Genomic DNA, 16,517 nt, shown 5'->3' on the forward strand with positions numbered 1-16,517 from the left:
CTAGATCTGCTTTAGTCTTCTGGAAGAAGGGAAGCTATGTCTAGCCTGGATGTAGATGGACTGGTCTAGGAACAGGGTGGATTTGATTTAAACCACTAGTCAGGAAGACTTGATTTAATCATGGTTTTCTACATAAAAGTGCATTCTTGTTGGTGGTTATAACCTTCATACATATTCTTCTACAATCTGAGTTGTGGTTTCATTTTTAGAAGGTACACACTATACATTTTTAAACAGTAATTTATTCTGAAAACTTTTCAGATTAGTTTTTTACAGCTATACTGGGTCAGAAAACAAACAATTGTTTGGTTATTTCCTTTACCAAAGGTAATTGAAACAGATAGTTCACCTCCCAATGACTTCATAAATATCTCCAATTCAACAGGTTAATCATTAATATTTGGAGGATTTTCTTGCCATGCTGTATTAGGAGGAGAACATCACCAGACATTTCAATTGTTTTATTTAACTAAAACATTAAATATTCTGGATTCTTTTCTTCAACAGCAGACATATAATTTAACAAAACAAGCATAAGTCCCTCGCTTCTCATATTTATCTCCAGAGTTCTTCTCCTTGTCCAGATCTATTCTGCCCCCAACAATCTTCTATTCACTGAACTTTTTGAAACTTTCTACCTTTTAGAGATAGGTAAGGGACTAACTCTTTGTACACAAATTTGCAGAGGGACAAATAGAGTTGAGGTCTCTTATTTCTCACCTCTCTATTTATTTAAAAACATTTTTGCTGTTAAAAAGCATGTTACCTCTGGAGACACAAATCCACAGCTTGAGAACTGCAAAACTAAGCATCTCTGATGGTATCTTCTAGACTGAGCACTGAGTCCCATTGGGTTGATAAATGATTTAGGTTAATCTTTCTATACAGAAGCCCCTGGAACCCCATAAAATTGGGTCCCTAATCCATGAACTATTGGAACTCATTTACAAAACTTTTCTTAAACATTACATGAATATATTGTCTCATACTCTAGAATTAGAATTTATAATCCCTCTTCCATGATGAGATATGAGCTCTAATGTATCTTAGTTTTAACTATCTTGAGATAGGTTTTATGCTTACAGGGAAGTAGAATGAACCAAGGGGTGGGGGCAGGGAGGGGTGTTAATCAAGGAGAAACAAACTGAACTTTCACACCGTAGCCTGGCCAGTCATGAAACTGGTTTTCAAAGCTTCTGTGATGTGCACTGTGCCCTCCTGTGCTCTTCTAACTGCCCTCGTGTCTGGCTGCGCATAACCAGTGGCCAGGCGATTTGCCTCAACCTCCCACCCCACCATAAACGTCTCCCCCTTGCTCTCACAGATATTGTGGAGTGCACAGCAAGCAGTAATAACAGTGGGAAACAGACTAGAGTTCCTGAAAATCCAAGCATCATGTACCTTTCCCGGCCATCCCATGTTGATGTTGGTGAAACGTCCCTGGTGATCCACCAGTGCCTGCAGCACTATTGAAAAGTACCCCTTGCAGTTTATGTACTCGCCGGCTTGGTGCTCCAGTGCCAAGAGAGGGATATGGGTTCCATCTATGGCCCCACCACAGTTAGGGACTCCCATTGCAGCAAAGCCATCCACTATGAGCTGCACATTTCCCAGGGTCACTACCCTTGATATCAGCAGATCTTTGATTGCATTGGCTACTTGCATCACAGCAGCCCCACAGTTGATTTCCCCATTCCAAATTGATTCCCGACTGACCGGTAGCTGTTTGGCATTGCAAGCTTCCACAGGGCTATTGCCACTCGCTTGTCAACTTTGAGGGCTGCTCTCATCTTGGTATTCTGGTGCTTCAGGGCAGGGGAAAGCAAGTCACAAAGTTCCATGAAAGTGCCCTTACGCATGTGAAAGTTTTGCAGCCACTGGGAATCATCCCAGACTTGCAACACTATGTGGTCCCACCAGTCTGTGCTTGTTTCCCGGGCACAGAATCAGCGTTCCACCGCATGAACCTGCCCCATTAGCACCATGATGCCCACATTGCCAGGGCCTGTGCTTTGGGAGAAGTCTCTGTCCAAGTCCTCATCACTCTCATCACCGCACTGATGTCGCCTACTTGCCCGGTTTTGCTTTGGCAGCTTCTGGTGCTGCATATACTACTGGATAATGCGAGTGGTGTTCAATGTGCTCCTAATTGCCAAAGTGATCTGAGCGGGCTCCATGCTTGCCGTGGTATGGCATCTGCATGGATAAAAGGTGCGGAATGATTGTCTGCCGTTGCGAGGGGCAACTGATGACATGGCTTACAGGGTTGGCTTGCAGGAAATTAAAATCAACAAAGGGGGTGGCTTTACATCAAGGAGAAACAAAAACCACTGTCACACAGAATGGCCCCCTCAAGGATTGAACTCAAAACTCTGGGTTTAGCAGGCCAATGCTCAACCCACTGAGCTATCCCTCCCTTGGTTAGTTCAGGCAGGACTCAATCTCCATTAAAGTTTTCAAGGTGCCCCTGACAGACCGCACCAAAACAATTGTTGGCCGTTGATTTCACAGAGGGAGAGGGGAGCAAATGAATACAAAACAAATCTGGTCTATTTCTTGTTTTGATCCACTCCATCTATCTTTTACATCCTTGGCTGGCAGCAGACGGTGCAGTAGGACTGCTAGCCATCCGCATCTCCTGGCTGCTCACTAGAAGACGGTGCAATACAACTGCCGGCAGGGCTAAAGCGAATGACCTGGTCAAGTCACTCCTATTTCAGTCCCTGCACCCATGTCTGCCCAGGCGCTCCTCACCAAGGCGGCCAAGAGCACCTAGGACATGATGAGGATGGTTTTCAGGCCTATTGCACCGTCTACTGCCACAAGGCAATGGGTTGCTGCTGCTGCTGCGTAGCAATGCAGTACCACATCTGCCAGCACCCAGGAGACATACGGTGACAGTGAGCCGAGTGGGCTCCATGCTTGCCGTGGTATGGCGTCTGCACGGGTAACTCAGGAAAAAAGGCGCAAAACGATTGTCTACCGTTGCTTACACGGCGTGAGGGAGGGCCTGACGACATGTACCCAGAACCACCCGCGACAATGTTTTTGCCCCATCAGGCATTGGGATCTCAACCCAGAATTCCAATGGGCGGCAGAGACTGCGGGAACTGTGGGATAGCTACCCACAGTGCAACACTCCGGAAGGCGACGCTAGCCTCGGTCCTGAGGAAGCACTCTGCCGAGTTAATGCACTTAGAACATTTTGTGTGGGGACACACAATCGACTATATAAAAACGACTATAAAACTATAAAAAAAAGACTTCTATAAATTCGACCTAATTTCGTAGTGTAGACATACCCTAAGTAGCTGCATGGATTAAGGTTGCACGGACAAATGCCCTCTTTAAAGAGGCTGCTGTCCACCCGTCACCATACACACAGAGCCAATGGGGAGGGAAGTCACTCATCCAATACAAAGTGCTTCACATACAATGTAGAATGTAAGCTACCCAAGGCTTGAGGACTTCTGGTCCTGTGCAGTTCATAACCCAGTTCTTTAGTGGCTAGATCAGTGTCAGTCACTTCACTATGTTGTGAATTTTCCCCAAACTGAAATTTTCAGCTTGATGGGTGCCAAACAACTTGACACACACGTGCCTATCTCCCCTTCCTCATCTTAAGCTCCACTTCATCAAAACCATTTTACCATCCCCGGTGTCCGCGGAAGAGGGAGGTAAGAGGCTGTCCCCTATTCCCAAGACTCTTCCAAAGTCAGCTCCTAAAAGGGGCTAGGAAAGAGCATTTGATTCAATCACTTTATTTGTAGTCAAGAACTTTCTTTACAGACCATTAAACAACCTTTACCTAATAACTGCTTAAATTGCTCCTGGCTAGAAGAACCTGGGAGAACAGTAAATGCTTTTGAGGAGCATCTTGGCTCTGCAGGCTTGATCTTATTGCATCTAAAAGAAAAACTTTCTACGTGAGACTTACCCAGCTCTGCAAAGGGAGAATAGTAGGGAAAGAAAGCCAAGCATGCTAGGGGGTGTATCTTCTTGGGTGATATGTATTAAATTCTAGAGCAGATGCTGTACAACTGGGAGAATTGGACAAAGCCTGTTGGGGAGCTAAACTTATCTGCCTTTGACCAGAATGCTGAAGTCCATGCTTAGCTGGAGCGTATGTAGCTCTAAGAATAAATAGCATGATTTGTAGTGCAGGAGTATCTAGCAGCCCCAGTCATGGACCAGGACCCCCCTGTGTGAGGTGCTGTACAAACACTGAACAGAAACAGTCCATGACAAGTAGGTGACACATGGCTTTCGGGGATCACTGCACCCACTCTCTGCACTGGGCACAAGAGGCAGGGGAAGAGACTCAGAAGCCTCCTAGAAGAGCAGTAGGGCTAATGCTGGGAGAGACCTGCTGTCCCTCTGTTCAGTCTCTGGTCCCTGTGCTGCTTCTGCCAGACCGGAGATGGTGTGGAAGGGAGCCAGCTAATCGTGAGGGCCAATCTGCAACAAGGAAGAGAAGTGCAGGGTGCTGAGGTTCCAGAGGCTGCTGGATGGACAAACCTTGGGCCTCGGGCTGTGCCCTGCGGAGCCCAGGGGCCAGGCTAGCGCTCTGCGCAGCGGGACTGATCCCCACAGAGCTAGCAGAGTGGGAAGAAAAGGTCAGTCGGTGCCACTCTCCAGTTTTCAGGGGGAACCTTTCACGGATGTGCCCCTCTCCTCCCCTGCACATTTTGGGAAACTTCCTTCACCCCGCTCCCCAGTTTTGTCTGTTTTTTTGGTTTTCCATCCCCCCACCAACTGCATTTTACCACTGGGTTCCCCCCTCCCACATTTCAAACAACTGGAAAAGCTGCTCGGTTTTTTCCTAGTTTATCAAAATTAATTTTCTAAATGGAAACTTGTACAGGGGTTTGAAAAGCCCTTTTTTGACAAATAGTGTTTGAACATTTTTGCTCAGTTCCATGCTACTGATCTTCAGTAGCTTTCAGACAGCTAGCTCTGGTACTTCCCTAGCCCCTAGCAGCAGAGAATCTAAGCACCTCGCACTCCTTAGAGTATTTATCCTCACCGCCCCCTATGCTAGGTGCTCCTCTGCCTGGCTTCCCCGGGTCTGCAGATGGCACCGGGGTGCAGGCAGGAGCTAGGCCAGAGCTTAGAGGGAGACACCAGTGCGTATGCCCAGAGGCAGAAACTTAAAGGCCTAGGGAACTTTTACAGCAAAAATTTAGGCTCTGAGTTTAGGTGCCTATGGGGTTTGGTGGCTGCCAAGCAGGGTTTTGTAAAGTGCAGTGGTGCCTAAAACTGGGCAATAAGTACCTTTGTGGATCTGGGCTGAAGGGTCTCAAAAGGAACCCTAAAGCACCCAACCTTGGAAGACTGTGGCCTTCCCATAAGTCAGATATGAATACCTGAGCTAGGCCCCCCTATGCTCATCTCTCCCCCGCACACTAGCCCTCTGTATGTTTGGGGAGACCCCTACAGAATGTCCAGTGATGGCCCAGGCAGGGCCCTGGGATGCTGGCTATGTATCTAGCAAGCCTGTAGCAGACTCACCCCCAGGGACGATTTAACAGCAGAGAGCTTGAAGAAGACACGTCTCCCCTCTTCCGGGCAGACAGTTTTCATCTCCTCCTGGCTCATCCCCAGCAGCTGGTTGCCATTGAGCACGCCAAGGCACTTCACTGTGCTGCGGGGAGACAGACAGACAGATGGTGAGGGAGGGGTCAATGGGTGCTCAGGGGAAGTAACTCCTGGAGTAACCCCTGGAGATCAGCTCCCTGGTGAAGGGCAGGATTGCAAAGAAAAACCATGGACTGAAGAAATGGCAACTGCTCCCCAGTCAGACCAGCAGCAGGGGAGACTGGCCTGGTGGGCGCGGTCTCTGGTCTAGCAGCAGCTGGAGCTGGACACAGGCAGATCTGCACCAGGGGAGATGCAGATTGACGGTGTGGGGCAGGGGGCATTTGCTGAAATGTACTATCCAAGATGTGGCGAGCTGGTACCAGTACCATAGGGAAGCACTAATTGGAGCAAGAGGCACTAGTCAGTTTCATGCCTGGGAGTGGCCACCTGCCCCTTCTAGGGCATAAGAAGAGAATATTTTCTTTGATCGTGCTTCCTTCCCCTGGGTTGGAAGGGGAGGGGGTTGTTCCTCCTCCTCCCCCCCCCCCCGCCCCGGCTAGGTATCAGTGTCCTTGACCCACACAGCTCTGGGCCTAACCCCAAACTGCCCAACGGTGGCTTTACCAATTCTGTGCCATTGAAGTCCATGGGCACAGGATCAGCCCCCAGGGCTTCAGGATTGGGCCGATGTGACTCAGGGAGACCAGGGCGTGATGGCAGGGAGGGGCCTTTCTCAGAGAGAGGCCAGTTTCCAGGGTTAGCGACTGAGGGGACCTACATCTTGGAGAAGCCCATGTCCCTCAGCCAGGCTGTCACCTCCGCCGGCGTGGAGTTCTGCTGGAGACCAGGGGAGCTGCTTGGCGCCTAGATCCAAAAGAGAGGAGGGGACTGAGGCGTCTCACGGCAAATGAGAGCGCTAATCAAACCACCGATCCCCCAAAACAGACAAGGGAACACTTCCCTCTTCCCCCTCCCAGCCACCCCGCAAGCCACTGCCTGCAGGGGACAAGCTTTCATCTCAGAGCTGGTGTCTGGGAGATCAGGAGCCGTTAGCTCAGTGCAGGGGATGAGATCAGGAAACCTTTATTCTACAGCCAGCATGCGCTGAACTGAGAGCAAGCTAGTTCCCATAACCCCATCCCCCAAAGGGGGGGGAGACAGCACCACCGCTCGGGGGGGCAAAGGCCCAGCCCAGTCACTGCGTTGCTACATCTTGGAGTGGAACAGGGCGACCTACTTGGTTCATGCTGTTCTCTGCAGGCTTCTGATCCACTGGCCCCACGATGTTGTTCGGGATATAGCCCCTCTCGCCTGCTCTGTTTCTAGCAAGCCACCACTTCTTCCGCTGGTCTAGAATCTGAGCCAAAGGACACAGCATAATTCAAATCCGCCCCCAGGAGCCGAGGCGGTGAAATGTGTGAAAGCCATCACCCTGGCTACCAGAGCAGGGGGGTCACCCTCATGGCACGGGGACTGTCTAGGGCATCTCTTGGCAATTAGAGTCCTAGAGACTAAGGCCAGACAGGACCATTCTGATCACCCAATCTGATCTCCTGCAGAGCACAGGCCAGAGAGGGTCACCCCCTGATTCCTGGCTGACACCAGCTGAGGATCAAATTAAATAAATATCACACAAGATTCTGGACTGATTGGACTGGGTTCCTGGGGAGACAACTCCAGGTGCCTGCTGTGTAATGCAGTGCTATCGTCCCACACATGACACTGTGTGCTATATAGATCCATCAATCCAAAGGCCAGAAAGGCCCCCTCTCACCATCATCTGACCTCCTTCGTAGCCCAGCCCAGAGAATTGTGCACAGTGTCTAGTCCCTGCTGTAATGTGTCACACTACTGGGCCATTGTCACGGAGTCCCTGGGCTCTGGAACTGCTCCCCATGAAGCCAGTCAGGACTCTGGGGCAGTCTCCTTTCTGTGAGCAGCCTGTCTGCAGGACACAAAGCTCACACAGCTTCCACCTTCCTGGGTCTGACCTCAGAGCATTCAGCATCCTCTACCCCTCCATGCGCTTCCCACAGCGAGTCCACTCAGGCAGGCTCCTGGGGAAGCCAGAGGGTCCTGCACCCCAACTTCGCAGTCAGACGTGACTCTCAGCCAGCCAGTAAAACAGAGGTTTATTAGATGACAGGAACATGGTCTAACACAGAGCTTGTAGGTGCAGAGAACAGGACCCCTCAGCTGGGTCCATTTTGGAGGGCAGTGAGCCAGACAACCACGTCTGCACTTCACTCCATGACCCAGCCAGCCCCAAACTGAAACTCCCTCCAGCCCCTCCTCCTCTGGGCTTTGTCCCTTTCCCGGGCCAGGAAGTCACCTCATTCCTTTGTTCTCCAACCCTTTAGCTCTCACCTTGCAGGGGGGAAGGGCCAGGCCATCAGTTGCCAGGAAACAGGGTGTCGGCCATTCTCTGTGTCCAGACCCCTGCACACACCTGCCCTCTAGGGCTCTGCAATGATCATACACCCTTGCCCCATCACCTAGATACTTAAGAACTGCGTTGGGGAAACTGAGGCACCCCCACACTATTCAGAGGAAACATTAAGAACAGTCCCTCTTCGTCACAGCCATCAAGTCCAGTGTTCTGTTTCCAGATGAAAACAAAGAGCCTCCTCCAAGATTGCATCTAGCCAGACGTGCCCAGGGAGGGGGCGACATTTCCTTCCTATCCCCTGCCTACCTTCCCAAAATCCGTGACATCCAACTTCCACTCTCGTGAGACCTGAGCATGCATTATTAGCGGGCTTCATTTTAGTAGATGTCTGAAAACCCAACTCCTCTACTGGGCACAGTACCGTCGGTAGAAGCAACCCCCCACCGGCCGATCCTGTGCATGATATTTAGTCCTTGTTCCCAGCCGTGCCACTGCTGTGCTTTGATCACTGTGCAGCCTCTGGGCTGGTGGCATTTAGCCATAGTCAGCAATCAAAGGTCATTCTGTGCCTTGGTGCTTTAAGCCCTGTCTGCCTGTTGTCCAATCTCCATTCACCTTGATCCACCAGTCCCTAGTAGCCGCCCTCCCTCTATATCTGTAAGTAGTCCCAGAGGAATGCACTGTGCTTTACAGAGAGTGTGAACAATTCCCTGGCTTCATAGGACAGTTTCTGCCTTACCTCCAGCAGTTCCCCTTTCATGACAGTCAGCTCCTTGTTGTTCCTGGCCTGGAATTCGTACATGGCTTGCATGAGCTGCGGGGGACTAGAAGGAGCTCTGGAAGGAGGAGACCATGTATGGAGTTAGAGCCCAGGAGAATGGAGATCTGTGACCATCTCAGTCCTAGATCCCTAGGGACCCAGCTAAGAGATCCAGCTGCTGCTTACAAAAAGAGAACCCCATCCTGATCTCTCTCACAAAGCTCTGCATGGCAGGTAACTGTTGATTTCAGTACTACTCCAGTCACCAAAAGCAGGTCTAGTCCCATAGGATTTTTGTCTAGACACAGCGAGAGGGCCTGATCCTGAAGGGTGCTGAGCACCCTCAGCTCTCGTCACCCTCGCCATGGGAGTTGCGGGTGCTGCCCCCACCCGCCCCCAGGAAGTGCTCAGCGCCTTGCAGGGTCAGGGTTGGGAGAACAGAGCCACTCGGCTACCCTGACACACTCAAGGGGAAAGAGCAACCGGCTGGGGCCAGGTGGCCCAAAGGTGAACAGCAGGGGCTCGGGAGGGGCTGTGCCCACAGAGATGGCATAGACAGCAGTCAGGAGTGGCAGGCTGGCATGGAGAGAGCTCTCAGACCATATGGGGGGGACAGGACAGGGTGACCCACTTTCAGAGGCAATACTGCAGTGAGCAATTAAGATACTCGACAAGGGAGCCAAATGAGCTACTCATTTGCTGTCCCCAGCGGGTTTGGCCTTCCTGTCTCACACAGACCCCCTTTTGTTCCAGGGATGCTTCCCCCACTTCTGACACAGTGTGAACTGCTGAACCCAACGGTGGCCAAAGCCCCCACCTTGGGTTTCTCTCCCTGGCATCACTGCAGCCTGTGCCAACAGGGCTGACAACAGGGCCCCTTTGTAATGAGCTGCCCTTGCCCCCACCCACGGGCTCAGAGACATCCCAGGATGGAAGCCCGGCTCTGCTGGCAGGCTGAAACCAGTCAGCTGTGGCAGATTCTTCTGCTGGTAGGTCAGAAAGAACCTTGTGTGTGTAGCAACAGCAGTGGGAGTATGTGTGTAGCGTGTGTAGGATTTGGGGAACAGGGACTGTGTTGAGCACGTGCGGTCTCAAGAGGGGATCCCAGAAAGTTCTGAGCAGGAGTTATTTGCCCCTCATAGCCAGGGGCCCTGTGCTGCCCTTGTTCATTCATGCACACTGAAGTCCAAGGGGCCGCCCTGCATACAGCGCATTGGGACATTTCTCAGAACCCCAATAGGAAGCCAGGCCAGCCTGGAGACAGGAGCACGTACCTGGACGTGGCATGGTGCTGGCTTCCCAGGGGCTGCTGCATGGAGAGAAGGCAAACATGCTTTAGTTACATCCAAGGGGGGCATTCCAGGGAAGCTGAGGGTGGCACAAGAGCCCTTCATGGCTCCCACTGAACAGATGGGTGATAACCCCCAGAGCCAGAGAGACATCCTGGAGAGGCTATGCAGCACGTGTGACCCCAGCAGCTTCTGCTCTGCAAACATAAGCCTGTCTTTCCAAGCTACAGAAGAATCTCCCTCAGCTGTTAGCAATAGTAGGGCTTTTATCACTGCTAGACCCTTGGGGGAGGCAGGAGGAAGCAGTCCACACACAGCAAAGTCTGCATGCACTAAATCCCCTGGTAGGGGACGTAATCCTTTCCCAGAGACTCATTCACTGCACAAGGGGCCAAGTCACGGCCTGGCTACAACCTACTGTTCAGTGTTTCAAGGGAAGGATGGGCTTACAGCAGTGCAAACCATCTTCCCCTCCCCTGGACTCGGAGTTCCGATGTCTGTCTATGGCACCCAACCCTATAACATCTGAGTGCCTGATAACCATTAATGAGGCTGTCCTAAGACTCCCATGGTGAGACAGAGCAGTGCTACTATCCCATTTTGAAGATGGGAAATGAAGACACAGGTCCTCAAAGGTATTTAGGCATCTAACACCTATGGAAGTTAAGTACCTGAATACCTTTGAGGCTCTGTGCCTAAGTAGCTTGCCCAAGGTCATATGGGCAGTCAGTGGCAGAGCAGGAGCTTGAACCCGGGTCTCCCAGGGCCCAGGCTAGTGCTCTAACCACTAGACAACCCTCCCTCTCTTACAAGGGATCTGGGGCCACACTGCCTCATTAGCTTTGCTTCTGTGAGATGAGCCCATTAGATGTCCCTTGTGCTATTCCCCATTCCCAGTGATAGTGCTTAAAGTGGTCTTAGTGATGTGAGGGGAATCAATCATAATCGGGGAGTAGCAGCTTTGGGAAGATAGTACTTAAAGTGCGCCCCTCAGCCACCCAGCTCAAATTTTAATTTGTGCCGCCACGAACAGCCTGGCAGTCAAGACTCACCCTCTCCACATGAGTGGCAGTCTCCCTCTGGGTCGGCAGGGGGGGCACCCACCCATCTGAGAAGATGGGGATGTAGGGAGGGATGAACTGTCTGTCTGGGTACTCTGCCCTGGGGTGGGGAAGAAAGAGAAGACTTTGCAATGCTGGTCTCCAGACAGGACCATAAACACGTCTCTAACCACCGGCAGCTGCACAGGGTGGGTAGAAGCGACTCGCAGGGGGACCCATAGCTCTGACAACAAGCAATGGCTGCAGCGAGCAAAGAACAGGTCAAGGGGCTCAGGCTGGGAAGGGAGGCACCAGTCATAGCCCTGCGGGAGGGTACATGTGGGGGTGGAGGGGATGATGGAAAGCTCAGTGACTTGGTAAGGGGAGAACAGTCTCTTACAACCCCAGTGGAGGCTGCTGGTTCAGATCCGGCTTGGGCTGGTAGAGAGACAGACACTATTCCTGGGTGTCTGATGCCCGTCTGGGAGGAGCTGACACAGAAGCCCTCAGCACAGCTTCTCTCCCCATCTCAGCCCAATGGGGCTCGACATCTCCTCTCAGATCCAGACAGGGCTGGGTAATGCGGGGAAGCTGTTGCCTGGGGCTAAAGAGTGGACTTCAGACCAGCAACCACAATCTGGATTAACATTAAAGGGGGAGATGGCTCCACTGGATCCCAGTCCAAGTTCTTTCCACATTCGCCGGCTTAAGATCCTCCCCGTTAACAGCAACGGACGGTGCACATTCCAAGCGGCTGCTCCGCGCCCTGCCGGCTCGGCAGAGGGAATGGCCTGGATGGCCGAGGGATTCTCCTCACCTCGTGGTGTGCCAAGCCTTGCCCAGACTCTTCCAGGTGTCACAATCCTTTTTCTCCAAAGACTCGTCCACCAGGTCGATGGCTGCCTCGGTCAGCAGAGGGGAAACAATGGAGGAGGCCAGGCTGGGCCAGGGACAGTTGGACAAAATCTGGATATTGGGCAGATGGGGAGGAATGACAGTGATAAGTCAGGTCAGCCCAGTACCTCCCCGCTCTGACGGTCATGTCCGAGGGCAGCTGTGTTGTCAGGGTGCCTCGCTCACACCTGCTTTGGGTGCAGCTGGGGGTGATGAGTCACTGGTGGTCAGATGTTTGCAGGGGGATCTGTAACTCGGAAGCGCACAGCGCTGAGTGCGGGGGAACGATTCACACGATCACTGTGCAGCGGAGCTCCAAAGTGCTCTATGAACAGAGCCCATCCACACAGCCCTGGGGGGCGGCGGGCGGATGCCAGTTTTACAGATCGGGACATGGAACCAGAGAGAGGGGAAGTGACTTGCTCAAGGTCACAAAGCGAGCCAGCGGCAAAGGTGGGAACAAAAGCCAGGAGTCCTGACTCCCAGGCCTGTGCTTGAATCACTAGCCCATGCCCTCTCCTGGTAGCCACAAGGCTATGTCCTGAGAATTTTACTGCCAGGGAAAATCTGGGGTCTCTCAGATTCCTGTGGTGGGGAAAAATCTGCCTGCAACCCATTGTCCACTGTGAGCTGGTCCCACTCTGTGCCCACATAGGACAAAGGGGCTTAGATCTGGAATTTCTGGCAGAAGCCACAATGGCAGTCGTTACACCTACCCCTGAAGAATGCCGCTGCTTGCTAAAGGAGCTGATCGTTCCCTAGGCTGGGTGTTTGGCGCTCTGTCTCCCAAGGTTTCTCTTTGCTGCTGCAATGAGCATGTGGGATACAGCAAAGGTAAACGACAGAACCTTACAAGCACCAGTGAAACGCGAGGACAGTGTTTCCTTCCCTTTGTGTAGGTTTGCAGCTGAGGAAAGCACTGTGCTTATGAGCTTTCCTTATTTTGTGAGGCTCAGAGACCTGGGCTTTGGGCTCAGTCAACAATCAGTTTTTCTGGAGCCCTCAATCCAACTCCCAGAGTATGAGTTTTGGGGGCAGTTCTTCACCTGGGATAAGCTGGCTTAGTGCCATTGAAGTCATGGAGATGGAGGCAGCTCCACCAAAGCTGATGGAGCTCTACCAATTGACACCAGTTGCGGATCTGGCCTGCATTCCCGTAAGCATTTCCCAAGGAGAGCAGGATCAATTTGGAATAATGGTGTCATTCGGAGACTGCAATTCGCATCCTGGTATTTTCCAGCCTGCCAGCCCATTGGGGGTCAATGAGATGGATCCGAACGGTCTGGGATACTCACAAAGGAGAGGGTGGAGAAGATGAGTTGAACCAGTTCCGGGGCACTGGGCTGCTGCTGCAGCTTAGGTTTCAGCTTCCCCTGGGCAGAGACAAAACACAGGTGAAGCTTTTCACCCCTCTGCCTTGGCCCCACCGCCAGGGAGGTAGCTGCACCCTGGGCGGCTAATGCAAGGAGGAGCAATGCAGAGGGGTTGCAAACTTGGCTGCAGCATGTGCTCTGTAACAAGTGTGGCTGGCCCTGGTAGAGCAGGGGAGTTGGCCGCAGAGCCCCCGGCACCCAGGAGCTCCCTGCTGCAAGGATAGGACCTACGCCGTCTGCAGTGTTCTTACTCTAGCTGTGAGACATCTGACCCCTGCAGGTACAAAGTGTGGGCAGGCTGCGATCTTGGCAGGGCAGAGACGCCTGGCCAGGACTGTGAGGACTAGAGGATGAGCACCCCAGCCATGGGGGAGTCCACCCAATGGTCTGTCCCAGGTAGGAGCCATTCAGCAACCAGATGGCCTGCCCTACGGCTGGGGACTCTTCTTCCTCCTTGTAGGCCTGGCTGGGGATCTCTGCCCCTCCAGGCCAAGACGACTGCAGCCTCTCCAGCACCTTGTGCTCTGGCGCCTTGGGCCCCTTGGCCATGTGGGGAGCCCCCTGCAGCCCCACTGCCAGCACTACCCTAGCCCTAGCTCCAGCCAGTCCCCCCACTTCATTTACAGCAACCTTAACAATTAAAATAACTAAAAATAGAAAAAAATCATTATCATCGAAATTAGAGACAATAAAACCTGAATTCTGCCAAGCCTACAGACGCAGCCCCCGACCATACCCCCACTGCCCTGGCTTACGATCCTGCAGGAGGGACAGCCAGGGACATACAACACAGTCAGCTCCAGATACTCTTCTCTATATCGGTTCTCATGCCACACTCATCACCAACGTTTCTGAGCGCCTCAGCAGAGGAACCCCAGGGGAACTGCCTTGCAAGACCAGACCAGTCCCCCAGCCCTCACTGCTTGTGCCAGGTCAGACCAATGACCCCGCGAGTCCCATGGCGGCTGACGGAAACTTCTTCAACTCAAGCAATAGGGCCCGAGCAGCGCCAGGGGTTTCCTGGCTCCAGGAGGCTGCCAAGTAGCCATAGATTTATCCCGGCATTACAGGCCCTCTGACCCCGCCCTCCACCCCCAGATCCCTCCATCCCAGATCCTGTTTTGTTTCAATAACTAACGTGATTCCCTGGCGGCGCTGAGGGGAGTGGGCCACAGGGGGTTGGGTGCACAGGGTCTCTGCATCCAGGCATTTATACCATGCTCATCTCCACTGTATCCCAGTGCTCAGCCTCTTGCGGGGAGGGGATAGGTTCCCCCGCTGGCCTCGTGCCCTCTGCTAATTGGGCCGGGCGGTGTCAATGGGCCCTGTGTGGTGCTGCCATGGGCACCCCTCTTCAACCCCCAGCCAGCTCTGCCCACCCAGCCAGTAGCCCGGACCTACCAGCAGGTTTAAGGCATATTTGATCTTCTGGAAGCAGGTCTCCCACTCAGGCTCTGGGGGCAGCACTGGGAGAGATGGGAGGGAGAGACGGGAGAGACAGAAGGGAGCTGTCAGCCTGGTAGCTGGGCGCTTCGCCCACCTCTCCCACATCGCAGCAAGCAGATAGCCAGATGCCCACAGACAGATCAGCCTCTCCACCCACGCCTCTCAGGGCAGGCAGCTTCGCTCTCAAGAGTGGGCCCTGTCCATCCGTCCATCCATCCGTCCACCGCCCGCCTCCCTCCCCATCCCACCTCCTAACAGCTGAGAACAGCAGGGAGCCTCAAGAGACGGGCCCCAGCCCCAGCTTTGGAACTGGCTCTCAGAGAGGCAGAACAGGCCTGGGGACTGAGCCGGGGCAGGAGCAGCCCAGGCCCCGGGACCCCGCCTAGCCATTCGGAAGGGGCAGAGGCTGTGCCAAAGGGCACGGAGCTCTGTTCATGGGGTAATTCCTCGCCCGCCCCAATGTCATGAAAGCCGCATGCTCTCCGCTGCCCACCGCAGGCTGGAGATATGGATATGCTAGCCAGGGGCACGGATCCTAGCCTCATGAGACACTTCCTTCCCCTGGGGGCCCCCACAGAGACCTGCCCCCCAGATCCACCTCTCCCCAGGGGCCCCCCACAGAGACCTGCCCCCCAGATCCTCCTCTCCCATCACAGGGTGTGTCTACACTCACTACAGCTGGGAGTGAGTGTCCCACCCCAGGTAGACGGACACATACCACATAAATAGCATTGTGGATGCTCAGCACAGGCGGGGACATGGAGTCCAAGCCTGCCCGAGCCCCTGGCTCCACGATAGGGTGAGCAACCTGTGCCATGCGCACGCTGCAACATGCACACGGCTACTCTGAAGTGCATTCGCTGAAGCAGAGCTCGTGCATCTGCCTACCGAGGCTGGGAGGCTCACTCCACAGCTGCGGAGATGTCCCCTCAGAGACCTCCCCAGGTCACCTTTCCCCTGGAGGGACCACGCAGAGACGGACCCTGCTTCTCCTAGGAGTCCCAGGCCCCCTTCTTTCCACAGAACCTTTCCCCCTCCCTCCCTCCCTCACCTCCTCTCTCCTTGTCCTTTTTCTTCGACTTCTTCTTGCTGCTCACCGAGCCGCTCGTCTCCTTCAGCTTCCCCACAAAGAGCTCGATGTCACTCAGCACATGGTTCAGGATTTCCTGCCGACACAGAAGCAGCCGGGATGTATCTGAGGCATGGCAGGGCCCCAGGCCAGCCTCTATCTCTGGGGAGAACGCCCAGGCCTAACTGCAGCCAGAGCACAGAGCAAGGTGATACCAGTCAGCTCTGTGTTCTTGGGGAACCAGGGCACAGTATCCAGCCTGTCTGACTCATGAAAGGACACCCCCCGCAAGCCTCTGCTGGAACCAAAACTGATCAGAGAAAAGACTTACAGAGAGCAGTGAAGGGCGGTGGGAGACACACCTACACCCCTCCTGACAAGGGTGACAAGATTAAGGCAACTCCCCCAGCCTCATCTGCATCAAAGATGGGACAGGGAGGCATCCTCATTAGCATACAGAATGGAGAACGGAGATTCCAAGGCAAGAACTGCACTGAACTCTGGGACCAGAAAAGCAGGGAAGCACTGCATCCTGGGGGATCTCTGCTCCAGATGTTAATGAACCCACACCTGCACACATCCAGCTCAGCAGTTATCAGACCAATTCTAGTAGTAAGTCCTTGATTGATATCCAAAATACTGAAGCAGTCTAATTGCATTGTGAGCTCCCTGGAAGG

The 16,517-nt window shown here is 53.3% G+C and overlaps 1 protein-coding gene across 1 annotated transcript in view; it reads right to left on the reverse strand.

Moving 5' to 3' along the window:
* Positions 1 to 222: 222 nt before the first annotated feature.
* The window catches only part of EPS8L3 (EPS8 signaling adaptor L3), a 28,502-nt gene continuing 12,207 nt past the window's right edge, over positions 223 to 16,517 (reverse strand). Inside the window, exons 11-21 of the mRNA XM_074936325.1 lie at positions 15,823 to 15,937; positions 14,727 to 14,791; positions 13,248 to 13,325; positions 11,876 to 12,024; positions 11,071 to 11,179; positions 10,004 to 10,038; positions 8,709 to 8,805; positions 6,818 to 6,937; positions 6,359 to 6,444; positions 5,512 to 5,644; positions 223 to 4,458 (exon numbers count right to left, since the gene is read on the reverse strand). Of these exons, the coding sequence (XP_074792426.1) occupies positions 4,441 to 4,458; positions 5,512 to 5,644; positions 6,359 to 6,444; positions 6,818 to 6,937; positions 8,709 to 8,805; positions 10,004 to 10,038; positions 11,071 to 11,179; positions 11,876 to 12,024; positions 13,248 to 13,325; positions 14,727 to 14,791; positions 15,823 to 15,937 (1,005 nt within the window). The 3' untranslated portion in view covers positions 223 to 4,440. The remainder of the gene's footprint in view (positions 4,459 to 5,511; positions 5,645 to 6,358; positions 6,445 to 6,817; positions 6,938 to 8,708; positions 8,806 to 10,003; positions 10,039 to 11,070; positions 11,180 to 11,875; positions 12,025 to 13,247; positions 13,326 to 14,726; positions 14,792 to 15,822; positions 15,938 to 16,517) is intronic.

This window comes from Natator depressus, chromosome 21 (genome assembly GCF_965152275.1).
Source record: "Natator depressus isolate rNatDep1 chromosome 21, rNatDep2.hap1, whole genome shotgun sequence".
NCBI classification, from domain to species: Eukaryota; Metazoa; Chordata; order Testudines; family Cheloniidae; genus Natator; species Natator depressus.